This window comes from Budorcas taxicolor, chromosome 1 (genome assembly GCF_023091745.1).
Source record: "Budorcas taxicolor isolate Tak-1 chromosome 1, Takin1.1, whole genome shotgun sequence".
Lineage (NCBI taxonomy): Eukaryota > Metazoa > Chordata > Mammalia > Artiodactyla > Bovidae > Budorcas > Budorcas taxicolor.
The window spans coordinates 67,483,216-67,498,777 of NC_068910.1; the positions used below are offsets into that span (position 1 = coordinate 67,483,216).

The 15,562-nt window shown below is 38.0% G+C and overlaps 1 protein-coding gene across 1 annotated transcript in view; it reads left to right on the plus strand.

The window, feature by feature from the left end:
• PAXBP1 (PAX3 and PAX7 binding protein 1) overlaps positions 1 to 15,562 on the plus strand; it is a 31,428-nt gene that overhangs the window by 8,903 nt on the left and 6,963 nt on the right. The window contains exons 5-15 of the mRNA XM_052641565.1: positions 455 to 558; positions 1,110 to 1,327; positions 1,842 to 2,031; positions 5,628 to 5,751; positions 9,123 to 9,222; positions 9,309 to 9,424; positions 11,570 to 11,769; positions 12,829 to 12,973; positions 13,621 to 13,742; positions 14,493 to 14,569; positions 14,976 to 15,042. Of these exons, the coding sequence (XP_052497525.1) occupies positions 455 to 558; positions 1,110 to 1,327; positions 1,842 to 2,031; positions 5,628 to 5,751; positions 9,123 to 9,222; positions 9,309 to 9,424; positions 11,570 to 11,769; positions 12,829 to 12,973; positions 13,621 to 13,742; positions 14,493 to 14,569; positions 14,976 to 15,042 (1,463 nt within the window). The remainder of the gene's footprint in view (positions 1 to 454; positions 559 to 1,109; positions 1,328 to 1,841; positions 2,032 to 5,627; positions 5,752 to 9,122; positions 9,223 to 9,308; positions 9,425 to 11,569; positions 11,770 to 12,828; positions 12,974 to 13,620; positions 13,743 to 14,492; positions 14,570 to 14,975; positions 15,043 to 15,562) is intronic.

The window sequence follows — 15,562 nt, forward strand, 5'->3', positions numbered from 1 at the left end:
TTTCAATGCTGGAGAACTGTTCTTGCTTGGATATTAGGTGTCTTACTGGAATTTTGGGGGAAATGTAGCATGATTTTGATAGCTAATGTTTATTGAGGACTGTGTGACGGGTATTGTGCTAAGCACCCAACATGTTATAAATACATTTAATTGGTTCTTCGTTCTGAGGAGGCATTAGGTTTCATTCTTCTCTTTGTTGAATTGATGTCAAACTAATAGAGTTTAGGAAGCCTATCTAAGGTTTTAACTGTTGATACTGCCTCTTGCCTAAGGGATAACTGTGCATTAAGACAAGTAAAGCAGAAGGGTCAAATACGAGAGATCATAACAGACACTTTAATTTTAGTAAGTTTGAGTTCACGCCAATATTCTTGCTTGATTTTGTGAAATATCAGGGTAGCATCTCTTCCCTTGCTGTTTTTTGGACTTATTTTCTCCCTGCTTACGGCCATAGGTATCGAGGGGAGTGACGATGACGCTCTAGTAACTGGGGAGCAGGATGAAGAGCTCAGCCGATGGGAGCAGGAGCAGATAAGGAAAGGAATCAATATCCCGCAGGTGAGAGCTAAACAGCTAAGCTTCAAACCTGAAAAAGTGAATAAAGATTTCTAGCTTATTTTGTTGAAGTAAAAAACACATTGCCAAAAAAGAAAAAACTGTCTACTGTATAGATTAAATGTTTCTTTCTTATACAACTTTTTTTTGCTGACTTTAAAAATTATTTTGTAGAAGATGGATTTCTCAGTAGTGCAAAAATCTTACTGTAGATGAAAAACATCTTCCAAAGTAGTTATAACAACTTGTTCTATAGAAGTAAGTAGTCCAGTGGAAATGTCACACAAAGCTTCTTTTTGTTAGTGTTTTGACACAATTTAATGTCCCTCCTAACTCAAAACCTGTTCATTATTGTTTTCCTGAAAGTTATTGGAAATGAATCCAGTAATCCCATAAGAGAAATTTCATCTAGCCCTACTTTTGATTTTGAGAAGCTCTGCAATTACTTAAATTACATACTGTTTAAAAAAATGGATTTATTATTTCCTGTTAGTTTTTTATTCTTCTTGTAGTTTCAGCTACTGGTTTTAATGTATATCCCATTTCTCATCTAGGTTCAAGCAAGTCAGCCCACGGAAGTGAACATGTACTACCAGAACACCTACCAGACAATGCCTTATGGTTCATCCTATGGCATTCCATATAGTTATTCAGCCTATGGATCATCTGATGCCAAATCTCAAAAAACAGATAATACAGTCCCTTTCAAAACTCCCAGTAATGAGATGACTCCCGTTACTATTGATTTGGTAAAGAAACAGCTTAAAGACAGGTAGGGCAGATCAACTTCTTAAAGACCTGTCTTCTAGCTTTCCGTTCCCTCAGGCAACATGTAGTCTGGGGTAGCAGATACAGAATATCAGCAACGAAGATTGACTGGCCTATCTTCAAAATCTAACCAGAAGATGACTTCATACTTTGTTCTGCTACCTACTTGGATTCCTTCTGTGGAAGCCTCGAAGTTTCTTTTTTTAAAAAGCACTCCATGATCTGGTTGAAGACAGTTCTCAGTTTTCTCCTCTTGGACTCTGAAAAAAATGTAGTCAAGATATGGGGGGAAAGGCAAAACAGTGAGATTTTGGTTAGCCCACCGAATAACTTTATATAAGAAGTCTATAGACTGCCGTTTTCTTGAGCAAAGCAGGAGTGCAGATGAAAAGATCTACTCCAAGCATTTTTATATTCTAATAGTGGAACGAAATGCATTATTAGAAATATTGCAAGTGTCCTGACAGCATAGACTTGCAGATGTAAATGTGTTATGTTTATCCTCTTCTGTTCTTAAGGTTGGACTCCATGAAAGAGCTGCACAAAGCAAACCGACAGCAGCACGAGAAACACCTGCAGAGCCGAGCGGACTCCACCAGGGCCATTGAGAGACTAGAAGGGTCTTCTGGGGGTATTGGTGAACGGTATAGATTTTTGCAAGAAATGCGAGGGTATGTCCAAGACTTGCTTGAGTGTTTCAGTGAAAAGGTAAGAATGCAAAAATATTAATCTCTTTGAATAAGGCAAAACTTAGGGAGGTCTAGATTTTTATATTTCTCAGAGAATATCCACTGACTTTAGCTTTAGAAGTGATGAAAAGTCATGCTTCATTTTCTCTACTTCATTAGCAGCATTCTGTCTTAGGGGCAGTTTAGTGCCTTTGTTGAAAACAAAAAAGATAATTCAAAGCACATTTAAAGACTTTGGCAGATCCTGTCCTCGGTTATTAGAATATGAGACTCATGATGAAATTTTCTTTCTTACGGTTCAGATCTAAACTTACCTTTAAACTGTTTCTATAAGTAATTCCAAATACGTATAGCATAAAGTTGCAAAATTTTATTAGTTTTTCTTTTTTATTCTAGATAAAGTTTATTGCCATTGCTAGTAATAGTTTTCATCTGAATAAGCCTGTGCTTTATCCATTTCAGAAACCATTCATTGACCATAATTTGTTTTAAGGTCTCATTTCCAAGTTTTTTTCTTTTTGGTATGATAGTCAGTTGGCAGTTATTTGCATTCTGTTGTACCATTTGTTTGTCTTTTTGTTAGCTGCACACAGAATTCTCTTTCAAGCAACTTTTAATTGATTTTTCTTTAAGACAAATCTATTGTTTGATGCACTGGTTTAAAAAGGCATTTGTGGACTTCACAGCCTTGCCTTTCAAAAGAATTAAAATTATACTACTTTTGAGTATCCTGTCTCTAAACTTTCATGGGATACAGGATTAGAAGGTACCTTCTCTCTTATCCTTGGCCATATGAATTAGCATAGGATTTGTAGGCATATAGTATATTTAAATGAGTATTTTAACTTTTTATTACCTCTTGATCAGTATCTTAAGGCCAAAGACTGGCTAAAGAACAGTGCCAAACTCTGTCTTCCTAATGAGCCTTAGTGATTCCAGCCAGTCTGGTCAGATCCATGAAGTCTTCTCTGGAGGATTTGTGTTCTTGTCCTGATCATCTGATATCTGGAGAAGCAGCTCCATTCTGAGCTGTAATTGCTCTTATGGCAGGTCTGTGGCTTAGGGTGATAAGTACCAGGGTGAGAAGGAAATACAAGTTCGATTCTGTGCCGAGGAGCTTGAGTTAAGAGGGGAAGTGGACAGAAATGTCAGAGCTGGCGGTGTGTCCTACTAACAAAGCCCTTGTGAACCCAGGGGGCATGGTGGTGGGAGCTGGCCCAGGAAGCTTTTGTGACTAGAGAAGGGATCTTTGTCTTAAACCATACTTTGTAAGTGAAATTTGTCCCTGTGGAATTTTTCTTGGAAATATCTCGGTCTTTGCTTTGCAACTTACTTGAGTAAACTTACACACTGTGATTGCAAACTGAGCCCTTAAAAAACCACTGGCAGCAATGCGGTCGACGAGATCGTGCCACTCTTGAGTTAGAGACTAGCAGAGCGTCTCGCTCATGCTGTTTCCAGTTGCTTATCGCCGTGAAAGCGCTGAGCAGTGCGCTTTCTCTCTCCTGGTCACTCGGTTTCTGGGGAAGTGCACCTCAGACTGTGCTGAGGTTCTTACAGAGTCACTTAGGTAAATGTTTTTGAAGCAGATCTTAAACCATATCTGTTATATAGTGGCTACATTTTAATTAAAAGAGAGGTAGGTAATTCCCTTTTGAAGATAACTTTTATTTCGTGTTGACATTTCCATATCCATTTGATTTTATGGAGCCTGCTGCTAAGTTAATAATGTCATAAATTGTCATTCTGGAAATACTGAGGAATAATTGGATAGATTTGAATGCTCATTTCAGTTATAAAAATCCTGTGTCAGGATAAGACCATAAAAAGATAAGCTTTCTTTTGTTTTTATCTCTTTCATTATAAAGGTTTAAGTGATTTTGAGCTTAGATTTCTATTTTTGCAGATTATTTTAACTTTCCATTGTTTTGTTTTCCTGGAGTCATCTTCCTTCTTGTGTTCTTTGCCTTAAATTTGGTCTTAAAATAATGGTAGTCAGTAGCAGTTTTGAGTTTGGAGAGGGTAAAGAAATTGTCATGGTGCACTCTTGGAATAAATCATAAATCAGTATTGTTAAGAAACATGCAAGAGAGGTGAAAATGTGCTTTAGGACTTTTATTCTCAGAATTTTCTCAGGGCTTTGTTAAAAGGCATTTTAATTACCTAAACAAAAATTACATTATCAGAATTTTAACTGTAAATTGAATAATTAAGTTTCTGTCTGATGCAGCCTCAGGCAGTAAGAAGAGTGTTAATAACCTCCAGGACTAAAGGAGTGCATTGTAGGCCCATAGGTTCATTTGTCCTTAGTCCTGTACGGTTTGCAAAAAATGAGGGGGTGGGTGAGTGTGAGTCACAATAATATGACAATAATTGCTTGAAAAATGGATTATGGTTAATCTTCGAGTTAGAGTCTGTGGGCTCAGCTGATATCAAGGTCTGGGGATGCTGTTTCCCGTGGTGTAGCATATGAAAGAATGAAATAACTGCATCAGTTTGACATTTCTGTGAACATTTGTTGCTTTTGCAATGGAATCATTCAAGTGTATGAAATTGCTTTTATTCCACCTGCTTCTTTTTATTTTCCATTTGCAGTCTGTTCAGTTCAGGAAGCTGCTATAACACTTGGTGCCAGTGTTGCCCAACTCTAAATAGTGTGTTTTTTTATTCGCACTAACCATCAGGAAACTAGAATTTCTGGTTTCCTCAGGTATGTCTAGTGGTTGTTAGTGTTTTGTGAAAGTTTCATAGCATTTGATTATATAGCATAAGGTATTTTTAAAAAGAGGATGTTTTCTGGTTTTTCCTTTTAAGTTAGGTCTCATTCCATAAGCTTTTTGTATTCTGTATGAACCAGTTGAATGCTTAGCTGTGGCTGTTAACCTGGAAAAACCTGTTGATTTTGTAAAGCAACAATTCATGTGAGCAATTTTATTTTATTTAAAAATATGGAAAAAATTAAATATTTGATGGGAAGAGAAGAACTTTCTCAGTTGCAAATAGATTCATTTTTAAGACAGGTTAATGATAGCTAGAAATTTTATTCACTTTATTAATACAAATGAATGCAGTTCACATTTTAAATGTGTAATAAAGCCAAAAAGTAGTACACATTATTGTAAAGTACTTGGTCTTTGTGAATGATAGAGCAATTTAAATGTCAAAAATTGGGCAATTAGCAAACTCTGTACCTACTCAGAGCCATTTTTTGGTCTTACACAGCAATATTAGTTTATTTCAAGCTGCAAAAATTGCAGGGTAGATCATGCTGCTAGAACACTGAAAATGGACTTTAACGCACTTTAAAAGAAAAGCACTAAAATTTCTGACGTTTCTTTACTCACTCTCTTTACTGTTGTTAAAGTGTTTAAGCTCCCTAACGAAACTTTTGCTCCAACAACTAGGCACTGGACATTATAGTTCCATATACGGAATAAAAGAAGAAGTGTTACTTCCCAGACGTCGTAAAACTGAATTACTGTTTGTATTTCATTGGGAATTCATGATTATTCTGTCCAGAGGGTACTCCTTCAGAAATCCGGAAATAATATGGAACCCGCAAGTAAATAAGCATCTGAGGAGTTTGGTGTTACGGAGTGTGTTGTATTTTTACAGGTGCCACTGATTAATGAACTTGAATCAGCAATACATCAGCTGTACAAACAGCGAGCTTCCCGCCTTGTCCAAAGACGACAAGATGATATTAAAGATGAATCTTCGGAGTTTTCAAGCCATTCAAGTCAGTCCATCTTGAAGGTTTTTATTATTCATTAAACAACCTTGTTTACTTAGTGCATCCTAATTGAAACGTAGACATCTCAGGGCATTTTTTTTTGTTTCTTTGTTTTTTTTAAAGAAACGCGTTTTTTCCTTGCTCTTGTGTCAGGTAGATCTAAAATTATTAATAGCATGTGCTTGGACTGTGTTTAAGAAAATACAGCTTCACAAAGGAGTGTAAATCATGTACTAATATTCTGTCTTATTCTTCTTTGGGCATATTTTTTCATTCTTCAAAGTATAGTAAGGACATCATCAGTATTTTATCTTAAAACCAGTATCCACTTGTCCTTAAGTGATTTTTTTTCCCCCCATTTTAACATCTATACAAATGCTAACACAAATGCTGTTGTTGATCATAACCAAGGTTTTGAGTTAGGGGCTGGAAAATTTTGGATGGTAAGAGGGTTTTGTTACATGAGAAATGATACAATTCCAAGATTAGGGGAGTTTTGAGCTTCATCCCTTGCATAAAGCAAAATTTTTTGTATTGAATTTTTTTTTTTCTAGTTTGCCTTATATAACTAGGTTTTTTGTTTTTTGGGTTTTTTTTTAGTAAGTCAATTGATGCCAACACTTCTTGAAATTTCAGTGTAAAAATCTGGAAATTTAAAATTTACATTCCTTTCATTATGATGTGGGTTATGGAAGAGCAAAATGAATTAGAAACCTCTTAATAAGAGTTTAGCTGAAACTCTTTAGCCAGACATATTAAAAAACATTTTAATTCCACTTTTTCATTGCCCTCTATATTCTTGAGTACTGTAATAGGAATTTTCCTATGTTGGATTTCTCCTGGCTTTTTTTGTCATCTCTTTGGTCCCTGTGTCAGCAGTTCTTAAATGGATGTATACATCAGAATTACCCATGATGTTAATTTAAAATGCAGATTTCTTGGTCCTGTCTCCAGAAATTCTTGCCAGGTCTTGGATGGTGTCCAGTAATCTGCATGTTAAACAGCCCCTCCAGGTGTTCCAAGTGCAAAGTGCCCTGTCCTTACTCTTTCTGAAAACAATGCTTTGTCATATAGCGTGTCCTCTAAATTAGAGAGACATTGAATCCCTGGAAAGCATTCTCCTGTGTGCCGAATGGGCTTTGGAGCATCTTAAAGAGATGGTGACGTGGCCCTCAGATGAGTCAGACTCAGAGTAAGCCATGTGAATGGCTTTGACCTTCTGTTTTTGCCATACACATTTAAATTTGGATTAGTGCCATTTGGGGCACCTAAATAACTAATGCATGCCTCTCAAATCACTTTTGATCCAGACAGAACCAGATTTCTGGGGCAGATTGCAGGTAATCATTATATCTATGATGGGAAGTAATTTCCTTTTAAGTTAAATGGTTGTGTGAGCTTTGTGTTTCATCAAATACCTTTTCCTAGCTATAATCTGTTCTTTATAATTTGGAGGTATTTACTCACATGGAATTCAGAGTAAGGGTTGAATGATGGGTGTTAATTATCAATGGATTGACGGTTGGAAAGAAATGAAAGGTAATGAGAAAGTGAAAAGTATTGTCCTAAAGGGAGTATTCGTTATTGCCAAAGATTTGAGGAAGATTGCATGGGATACTGAAGTATCGATTTCTTTTTCTGATATATTTTTTTTAGAGAAACAAAAATACAGCCTGAAATTCTTCTGTTTAGTTTTGCAAGTGCTTTACCACAGTTACTGCGTATAGTTCTTACAGAAAGAAGGAAGCTATCAGTTGAGTTGACTGCTCTCTCTCCTTCAATATATATTTTTAAAAAGTCTCTAAATATAAACATTTTAAGTATTATACTAAGTTAACATTATAATTTTCTTTAGAATACTTCTTTAATGATGGCTGCCTGCTAAAGAGACAGGAATCATTTCTATAGTTTTGGACTTTTTAGCTAACTTATCTGCAATATGTAGTGAAGTCCCAGTTGAGGCAGAGCTGGGGCATCTTGTTTACCACGTGGTGAAAGAGTCAGCTTCTAAAAGCAGCAGGATCCGGGGTAGGCAGCATGCACTGAAGTAGCCACCAGCACTTTTCTGGGTTTATTTTCCCTGTTGCTGTGCCAGATCTTTGATAGCAGGAAAAACCTTCAGTTGATGTCTTTCATTTTGCACAAGATTCCGCACCCCACGCCCCCACACACCTCCTGGGGTTTTTGCTTCCCATTACTATCCTGCGTGTTACAGGATGTCTCCATAGTGTCGAACTTGAATGTAGAAATAAAGCATCACAGAGAGATGTTTCCTCCATTTCTGCTTCTACCCTAGGCAAGAGAGGCTCCAGGATTCTTCTCTGGACAAAGAGAGTGGGTCCAGAGAAAAGACCATGAGACAGTATTATCTGGGGGCCCCAACAAAAGGTTGACTTTTACCCAGTGACCTGATGGAGACGCCTCTTAGACAGCTCCCACCTGCATCCACGAAATTTCCAGTCTCATTCCTGCGTAGTTAGTGATCATCGGAGAGCAACACAAGCAGTAGGGCCAAGGAGACTGAGGACACAAGTGCAGGTGGCAGGAGAGACTTCACACATGCCTGCTGTCCTCGGGAGACGGCAGAAGAGGCCCTACATGTAGCACAAGTAGGAGACGCTATAAAAAAGAAAGGTCCTAAGAAAAATAGCCACACCGTGGCAACTAGAAAATGGCGACTGACGCATAAATAGGAAGGTTGAAGGCTAAGTTAGAAGATTTGTCCTAGAAATTAAAGAGAGAGAGAGAGAGAAAATGGGAAAAAAAGAAATGAGGGAATTGTGCTTTGAAAGCAGTGGCTGAGAAAGCACAACTTGGTCCTATTCAGATAAGATTTTTAGTCTATATTGTTGATTCTGCCCTTGTTCTTAAAATAGTAATACAGAATAAATTTCTACAAAGAAAAATTAGAACAACATAGAATAAATCATTAAATTCCTACAACAAAGGTGTTTTTTCATACTTCCTACTTAGACCTCTTTGTTGTCATTTCATATCATTCAACAATGTGATGTTTAAGTTCATTCCTAAAAAAGAAACGTATTGTTTTTCTCTTTACACAAATAACTTAGGTTTTTAACTTTGTCATCATGATAGCATAAACTAGTTTTGTTACTTAGACATAAGAACAGGGAATCAGCCAGTTTGTGTTGGGGTAGTGTTGTCAGACTCTCTATTTCTCTGCTCCTTTTTGTGGAAACATGGATTAATGTTGAGATTTGCTCTAAGTTAGCACACTACTATCTGGTTTATCAGTTATTGCAGAATCCCGCTGTTGAGATTAGAAAGCAGTCTGTCATTATGGCTTATTCTGTGCAAACTCTTTCCTCAAGATTGTTGGAGGAAGGCTTTTAATTTTAACCGTTGTTGTTTTCCAGATAAAGCTCTGATGGCACCAAATCTTGACTCCTTTGGACGAGATCGGGCACTGTATCAAGAGCATGCCAAACGTCGGATTGCAGAACGGGAGGCCAGGAGGTAATCTCCAGATGCTTGCTGTTGGTCGGTTTGTGAAGGGAGGAGTCTCCTTTATCTGGTTTGGGAACTCACTGCTTGTTATTTAGGACTCGTCGTAGACAAGCCAGAGAGCAGACTGGTAAGATGGCAGATCACCTTGAAGGCCTTTCCAGTGATGATGAAGAAACTTCTACAGATATCACAAATTTCAATCTGGAAAAAGGTTAGACTTTTATTTGGAAATGAGATTCATTGTCATTGTGCTTTCTGCTTGGCTGTAGTTGTTACCATGAAACAATTTGAGGTTTTGTGGCCTCTGCTTTAGAACCTGGCACTTGTTGCTTGCTTGCACCTGTTTTTATTACTGAATAGCAGGATGAGTTTTCACAATTAGTGGTAACACTTTGTTACGGGGTTTACTTAGTTACTTGCATTATAAATAACATTACTCTTCAGAATCGTAGAATTTTAAAAGCGACAGGAGAATGTTTAAGATCCCAAGGGCCGCCCTATTGCAGCCTGTCTGGTCTGGAAAGGTCAAGGTTGGCAGTAGGGAGCTCTTCTCAGCCCTAAAGGGAGTTCCTGTTTGCAGAGTCCTGAATCAGTCAACCACAAGGAATAGTTAGCACTGTTACATGAAGGCATTTCCAGAAGGAACCCCAAGTAGAAGTCTTTATTTCCCACCATTGGCTGCAGTTCTCTGTCATTTATTAACTTTGGAACATAGTTGGAGAAGCTTATTTTGTTTCTCCTGCTTTTTTATAGTGAACATTTCTAAACATATAGGAAATTGGAAAGAATAGCACAGTGATCACCATCTACCTGTCACCCAAATCCAGCAGTTCTTAACCATCAGTTGGCCAAGTTTGCTTTGGATATGTGTGTGTTTCGCTGAACCATTTGAAATTAACTTACAGACATCATGGCACTTGCCTCGAAAAACTTTAACACATTTAATGTCTCCCCCCTGAAAAAGGATGCTTTTCTACCTTATTGTAACACTGTTACCACCCTTGAGAAAAATTAACTGAAATTTCTTAGTATCATATCTGTATTCAGTACTTCCCAAATTCTCAGGACTGTTTTTGTGGGTTACTCTGTGTTTTCCAAACCTGGATCCACACAGGACTCCTGCATAGCACTTGGTCATTGCACCTTTTTAATCTAGAATGAATCAGTATCACAAGTACCTTATAATACACACACCCCTATACTATCTGTTCAAGGCATTTGCTTTCTGAAGCCCATTTGTCTTATAAAATATCCTACATTCTAAATTTGTCTGTTTCCTCGTGGTATTCCTCCAGTCACTGTATTTCTTGTTAACTGGAATTTAAGTCTGGAGTCTTAATTAGATTCAGGTTAAACCTTTTTGGCGAGAATACCTCATACAAGATGCTCCTTTTTATTATATAATAGATGGCAAATGTTAGGTTGCCTTCTATCAGTGGTGTTTAGGTGGATCTTAAGAAGTAGATTGTTGTGACTAGATCTCTTCATTATAAAGAGTCCACTGTTCAGAGTCATATAGAGCATCAAATAACTTCACTCAAAGAGCCTAGCATCTGTTGTGGATTCTTGTCTGTGTTAGTTATTGCAGTCACCAAGCAACTTTGGAAGAACAGATATGATTGGTCATTGATGATCATGCACATCTGTTATTTAAATGGTGATTTGTGGGCTGAAGAGCTGGATACAGAGTTTGTACTTTATGCAGTTACTCACATTTATTGTTCCATGGTAACTGAAATTTGAACTGAGTTTTGGGGAATGCGTGTTATTTAGACTATGGTAGCAGATAATGGCAGTGGCACCCCACTCCAGTACTCTTGCCTGGAAATCCCATGGCTGGAGGAGCCTGGTAGGCTGCAGTCCATGGGGTCGCTAACGACTGAGCGACTTCACTTTCACTTTTCAGTTGCATGCATTGGAGAAGGAAATGGCAGCCCACTCAGTATTCTTGCCTGGAGAATCCCAGGGACGGCGGAGCCTGGTGGGTTGCCATCTATGGGGTCGCACAGAGTCGGGCACGACTGAAGCGACTTAGCAGCAGCAGCAGATAATGGTACATATTAGAAATATGCAGAATGGCGACTGCCTGCACTGTATAGTTTGTGTGGTAGATACTTGGAGGCTAAATTTATCTCTGTTTCCTTTTCTTTAAGTTGCAGTTGATAATTCATTTCAGTTGCCCAGTCTTGTCCAACTCTTTGCGACCCCAGGGGACTATTCCTTTGTTAATGAGCCTATCTTATTACTTACTCAGGCTACAGAGAAAATGCTGAAAATAATTGAACTGCATTTTTTCTACCACATACTAAGTTAACATTCTCTGTGGGGGTTTCTTTGTTGTTTTTGTTGGTTTTAGATCGCATTTCAAAAGAGTCCAGCAAAGTTTTTGAAGATGTCCTTGAAAGTTTCTATTCAATCGATTGTATTAAATCCCAGTTTGAAGCCTGGCGTTCAAAATACTACACATCCTATAAGCATGCCTACATCGGCCTTTGTTTGCCAAAGCTGCTCAACCCCCTTATAAGGCTGCAGCTTCTCACTTGGACTCCGCTTGAGGTGAGTGGCTTCTCTCTCACTGTTGGAAAGCAGGATACCATGATGCTTGGGGAAGAGATGAAGCTTGAATAAAGTATTTTTCCCAGGAGTTAGGTCATGCTTAGGGCTGTAAGTGATACAGAGTATCACTGGGTGTAATCTTACCAATCTTTCCTTTTATGTTTGTCCCTTTTTAAGAGAACCATCTATTGCTTCTCAATTTGTATACAGTATCTTTCTCAACTAAAATTACAAGTACTGACAGGGAGATAGGAACATGAATGAATAGGAACTTGATCCTTTGATCCCAGAAAACTAGATCGTCATGGGAAAGCTCAGTGAGGGAGATGTGAAGTGGGGCCCTGAACTAAGTTAGTGGTGATGGAAATCAGGAGGATGAGGTAAACTGGTAGATTTAAGAGGTGCAATCAATAGAAACTGTTTGCGTGTTACCTGAGGGAGGTAATTGTCTAGGCAATTGTCAGATTGTCTGTGTACATCTAGTGGTCCTGTTTTAGATAACAGTTTTGTAAGTTACCGACATACGGGTAGAGCCGTGGGCAGGAATGAGATGGGCTGGGTTGAGTAGGTAAACTGTACCAAAAAGAAGGCTGAGGTGGAAGCCCTGGAAACAACAGGAGAAAAATGTGAGCTCTGGGGACTTTTCAGCTCCCAGCTCCTGCTTGCCCAGCCCCTGTGGCGTTGCGTGCTGTGCTGTGTGTCCCGTGAGCCAGCTCTCATCCTCACAGCTCCTCCCTCTGTCCCACAGCCGCCAGCTGTCTCAGCCTCCCTGAGCTCCCTTTCGGGCTCCTGGCGCAGCAGGACTGCTCTGCTTGGTACTTCCCTACCCTGCTCTGCTCTCCTGACCAGGAGTCCCCTCCTTTGACTCCCTTCTTTCAGGGGCCATAGTCCTGTGCTGCCTCTGGTGGTCCACTGTCTAAGAATAGATGTTTCCTATATTTTGTCGCATATTTAGTTTATGGCTGAAGGCTGAATCCAGTTCCGGTTACTCTCTTCATGGCTAGAAACAGAACTAGACACTGTTTTAAATGTTTGGGTAACCTTTTAAATATTTTCTAGGCAAAATGTCGTGACTTTGAGAACATGCTGTGGTTTGAATCTTTGCTGTTTTATGGTTGTGAAGAGCGAGAGCAAGAAAAGGACGATGTCGATGTTGCACTGTTGCCTACCATTGTGGAAAAGGTGATTCTTCCTAAACTAACAGGTAGAGATTACGGAATTGAACATTCAGACACATTGGGTTTTTCATATCTATTGTTAGGAGTTTTTAATCAGAGCATATGTTCTCATAGAAATTACATTATTAATAATGAAGTTACAGTTGGACCCAGAGATGGCTAAAGGGTACCTGTCTCTTACTTTGGGACTTTGAAGACCACCTTGGGGAGGGCCTGGAATTGGGGGCAGTAGGGAGATTTTAGACTCTTAAGGACTGCCTGAAGCAAAACTGAATACATAGTTTTGGGAACGATACGCATTTTTCCAGGGAGCAGTTTCATTTCTTTCATCAGTTTCTCACAAAAGTTTAGAAATCATTGACCTAGGGAACTATTTAAAATATGAACAAAGTTTAGGTTCAGTTAGAGATTCTTGACACTGGGACAGAATCTCCTGGGATATAAAAATCTTACTTTCACCAAGAAGCAGAAAATAATAGGAATCTGTGTCTCCTCTTCACCTTTGCCTAATCTTCAACATTTCCTGTGGTTAATTGGACAAAGACAACTGAAGCTTATGCTCTAGAAGAGTCACGATTGGCATTTCTAAACTGAGGACTGCTTGACATCAGATTTAAGTCAGCTGCAGTTTACGTCTATATCTCAGTACTTTCTACCTTTTTTTTCTTAATAGTGATTGCTGAAAATATGTGGGACCCCTTTTCTACAACACAGACTTCAAGAATGGTTGGAATTACTCTAAAATTAATAAATGGATATCCTTCAGTGGTGAATGCAGAAAATAAAAATACACAGGTAATTTAGTTATTACTTATGAAAAGTTCTGAAATTTTTATATATATTCTCTCCCTTTGAAAACGAACAAGTTGAGAAAACGAGTGGGTTATAGTCAGAAAATCTGATTCTCCCACTTGAGGTATCTGGTCCTTTATATAGAAAACCTGAGATAGTGGTTTTTAGTTTTAAAATAAGAGAGTCTAGATAGCTTCTTATCTATACTGTTTTCATCCTTCTCACCACCCCATCCCCATTCACAATCAGACATCCCTTGAAGAACTTTTTTTTTTGCGGGGGAAAGAAAAGCAGAAGAGTACTGTGATGTGTACCAATTGATAATTTAAATCCCGAAACATGTAATAGCATGTAAAACAATCAGGTGTTGTTATTATATAATTAGTTTCCAAAATTTAAATTGCTGCTGCCCCCACTGAACTTTCTTACAAGCAACATAGACATAGGAAAGTACTCTTGATCATTGTTTTACTTTCACTGACCTCATTTTGAGAAGAACCAGAGTTACAGGTCTGATTTTAAACCTTTCTATAGTAGATTAAGGGGCTGGAAGATTTCTAAATGACTTTATTACTTGGTAATTGATGAGGTGTGAACCAAGAAGAAAGACCTTCGGTGAGAAAGTAAATTTGAGCTTTCCACTCAAAATTGAATACTCAGTTAATTAGGTGCTTTGGAATGTGGCTTATTTTTATTTCCTAAACTTTTATCATAACCCTTATTATAATGCATGATTTATTTTTAACTCTTCAGATATACCTAAAAGCACTTCTATTGAGAATGAGGAGAACTTTAGATGATGATGTATTCATGCCCTTGTATCCCAAAAAGTAAGTCATTCCTAAAAATGTTAAAGATTATAATATTCTCTATTGTTTTTTAGAGAAAGCTTCTTAAATTTTGGGAAAACTAAGGATAGCTTGTAATATAAACTTTACCTATGTAGTCTAAACCTGTAGCCCAAATTGAGGAGCTCATTGTGGAAACCACTTCCCTTAAGCAGAATACAACAAATAGTGCTCCATTCCCTTAAGCAGAATAAAACAAATAGTGCTCCGTTATCTCAGAATACATTGCCATTACCTTTTAAAATTACTGTCTTCTGGAATACAATTGAAAATCAGAAAAATTCATTGCTTCCTTTGTTCACCTCTTACTTAACAAAAATCTTCTAGAAATAAGATGGAACTTAACACACAGCTTTTGATCATGATGTGTTTCTCTTTTTTTCCTTAGTGTCTTGGAAAATAAAAATTCTGGGCCTTACTTGTTTTTTCAACGACAGTTTTGGTCTTCAGTTAAGGTACGTGTCTCCAGGCTGTCTGAAAGCTTTGGATTATGTTTGACTTTCATACAGTATATTTCAAAAAGTATTTTAATATTTGGTTAAATAACTTCATAGGTTTGATGTTTCCAGAGGAGGAAATGAATTCTGAGTCCCAGTAAGGTCCAGACTACCCAACAAAATGCCTTACTAAACCACAGTTGATTTATTCAGCAAATAGAGTACCAGGTACTCTTCTGAGTTGGGGGAATATAGCACTGAATAAGATAGAAGTAGAGCCATCATGTTGTTTATAACCCAGCACAATTGACGATAGCAAATAAGTAACCTCAGGTAGGAGGAATTTTGAAAAAAGAAATTCAGAGTTGTATTGGAGCATATGACAAGGGGCATAGAAGATTCCCTTCCATCCTGAGGTGAGGGAGAGAAAGATATACTAGAATTGAGAGAAGTCCAGAATGGCTAGAGTTAGGGAAGAGATAAGCAATCCAGATGATACAGAAGCTATAATTTACGTGGAAACATTATAGGAGACTCC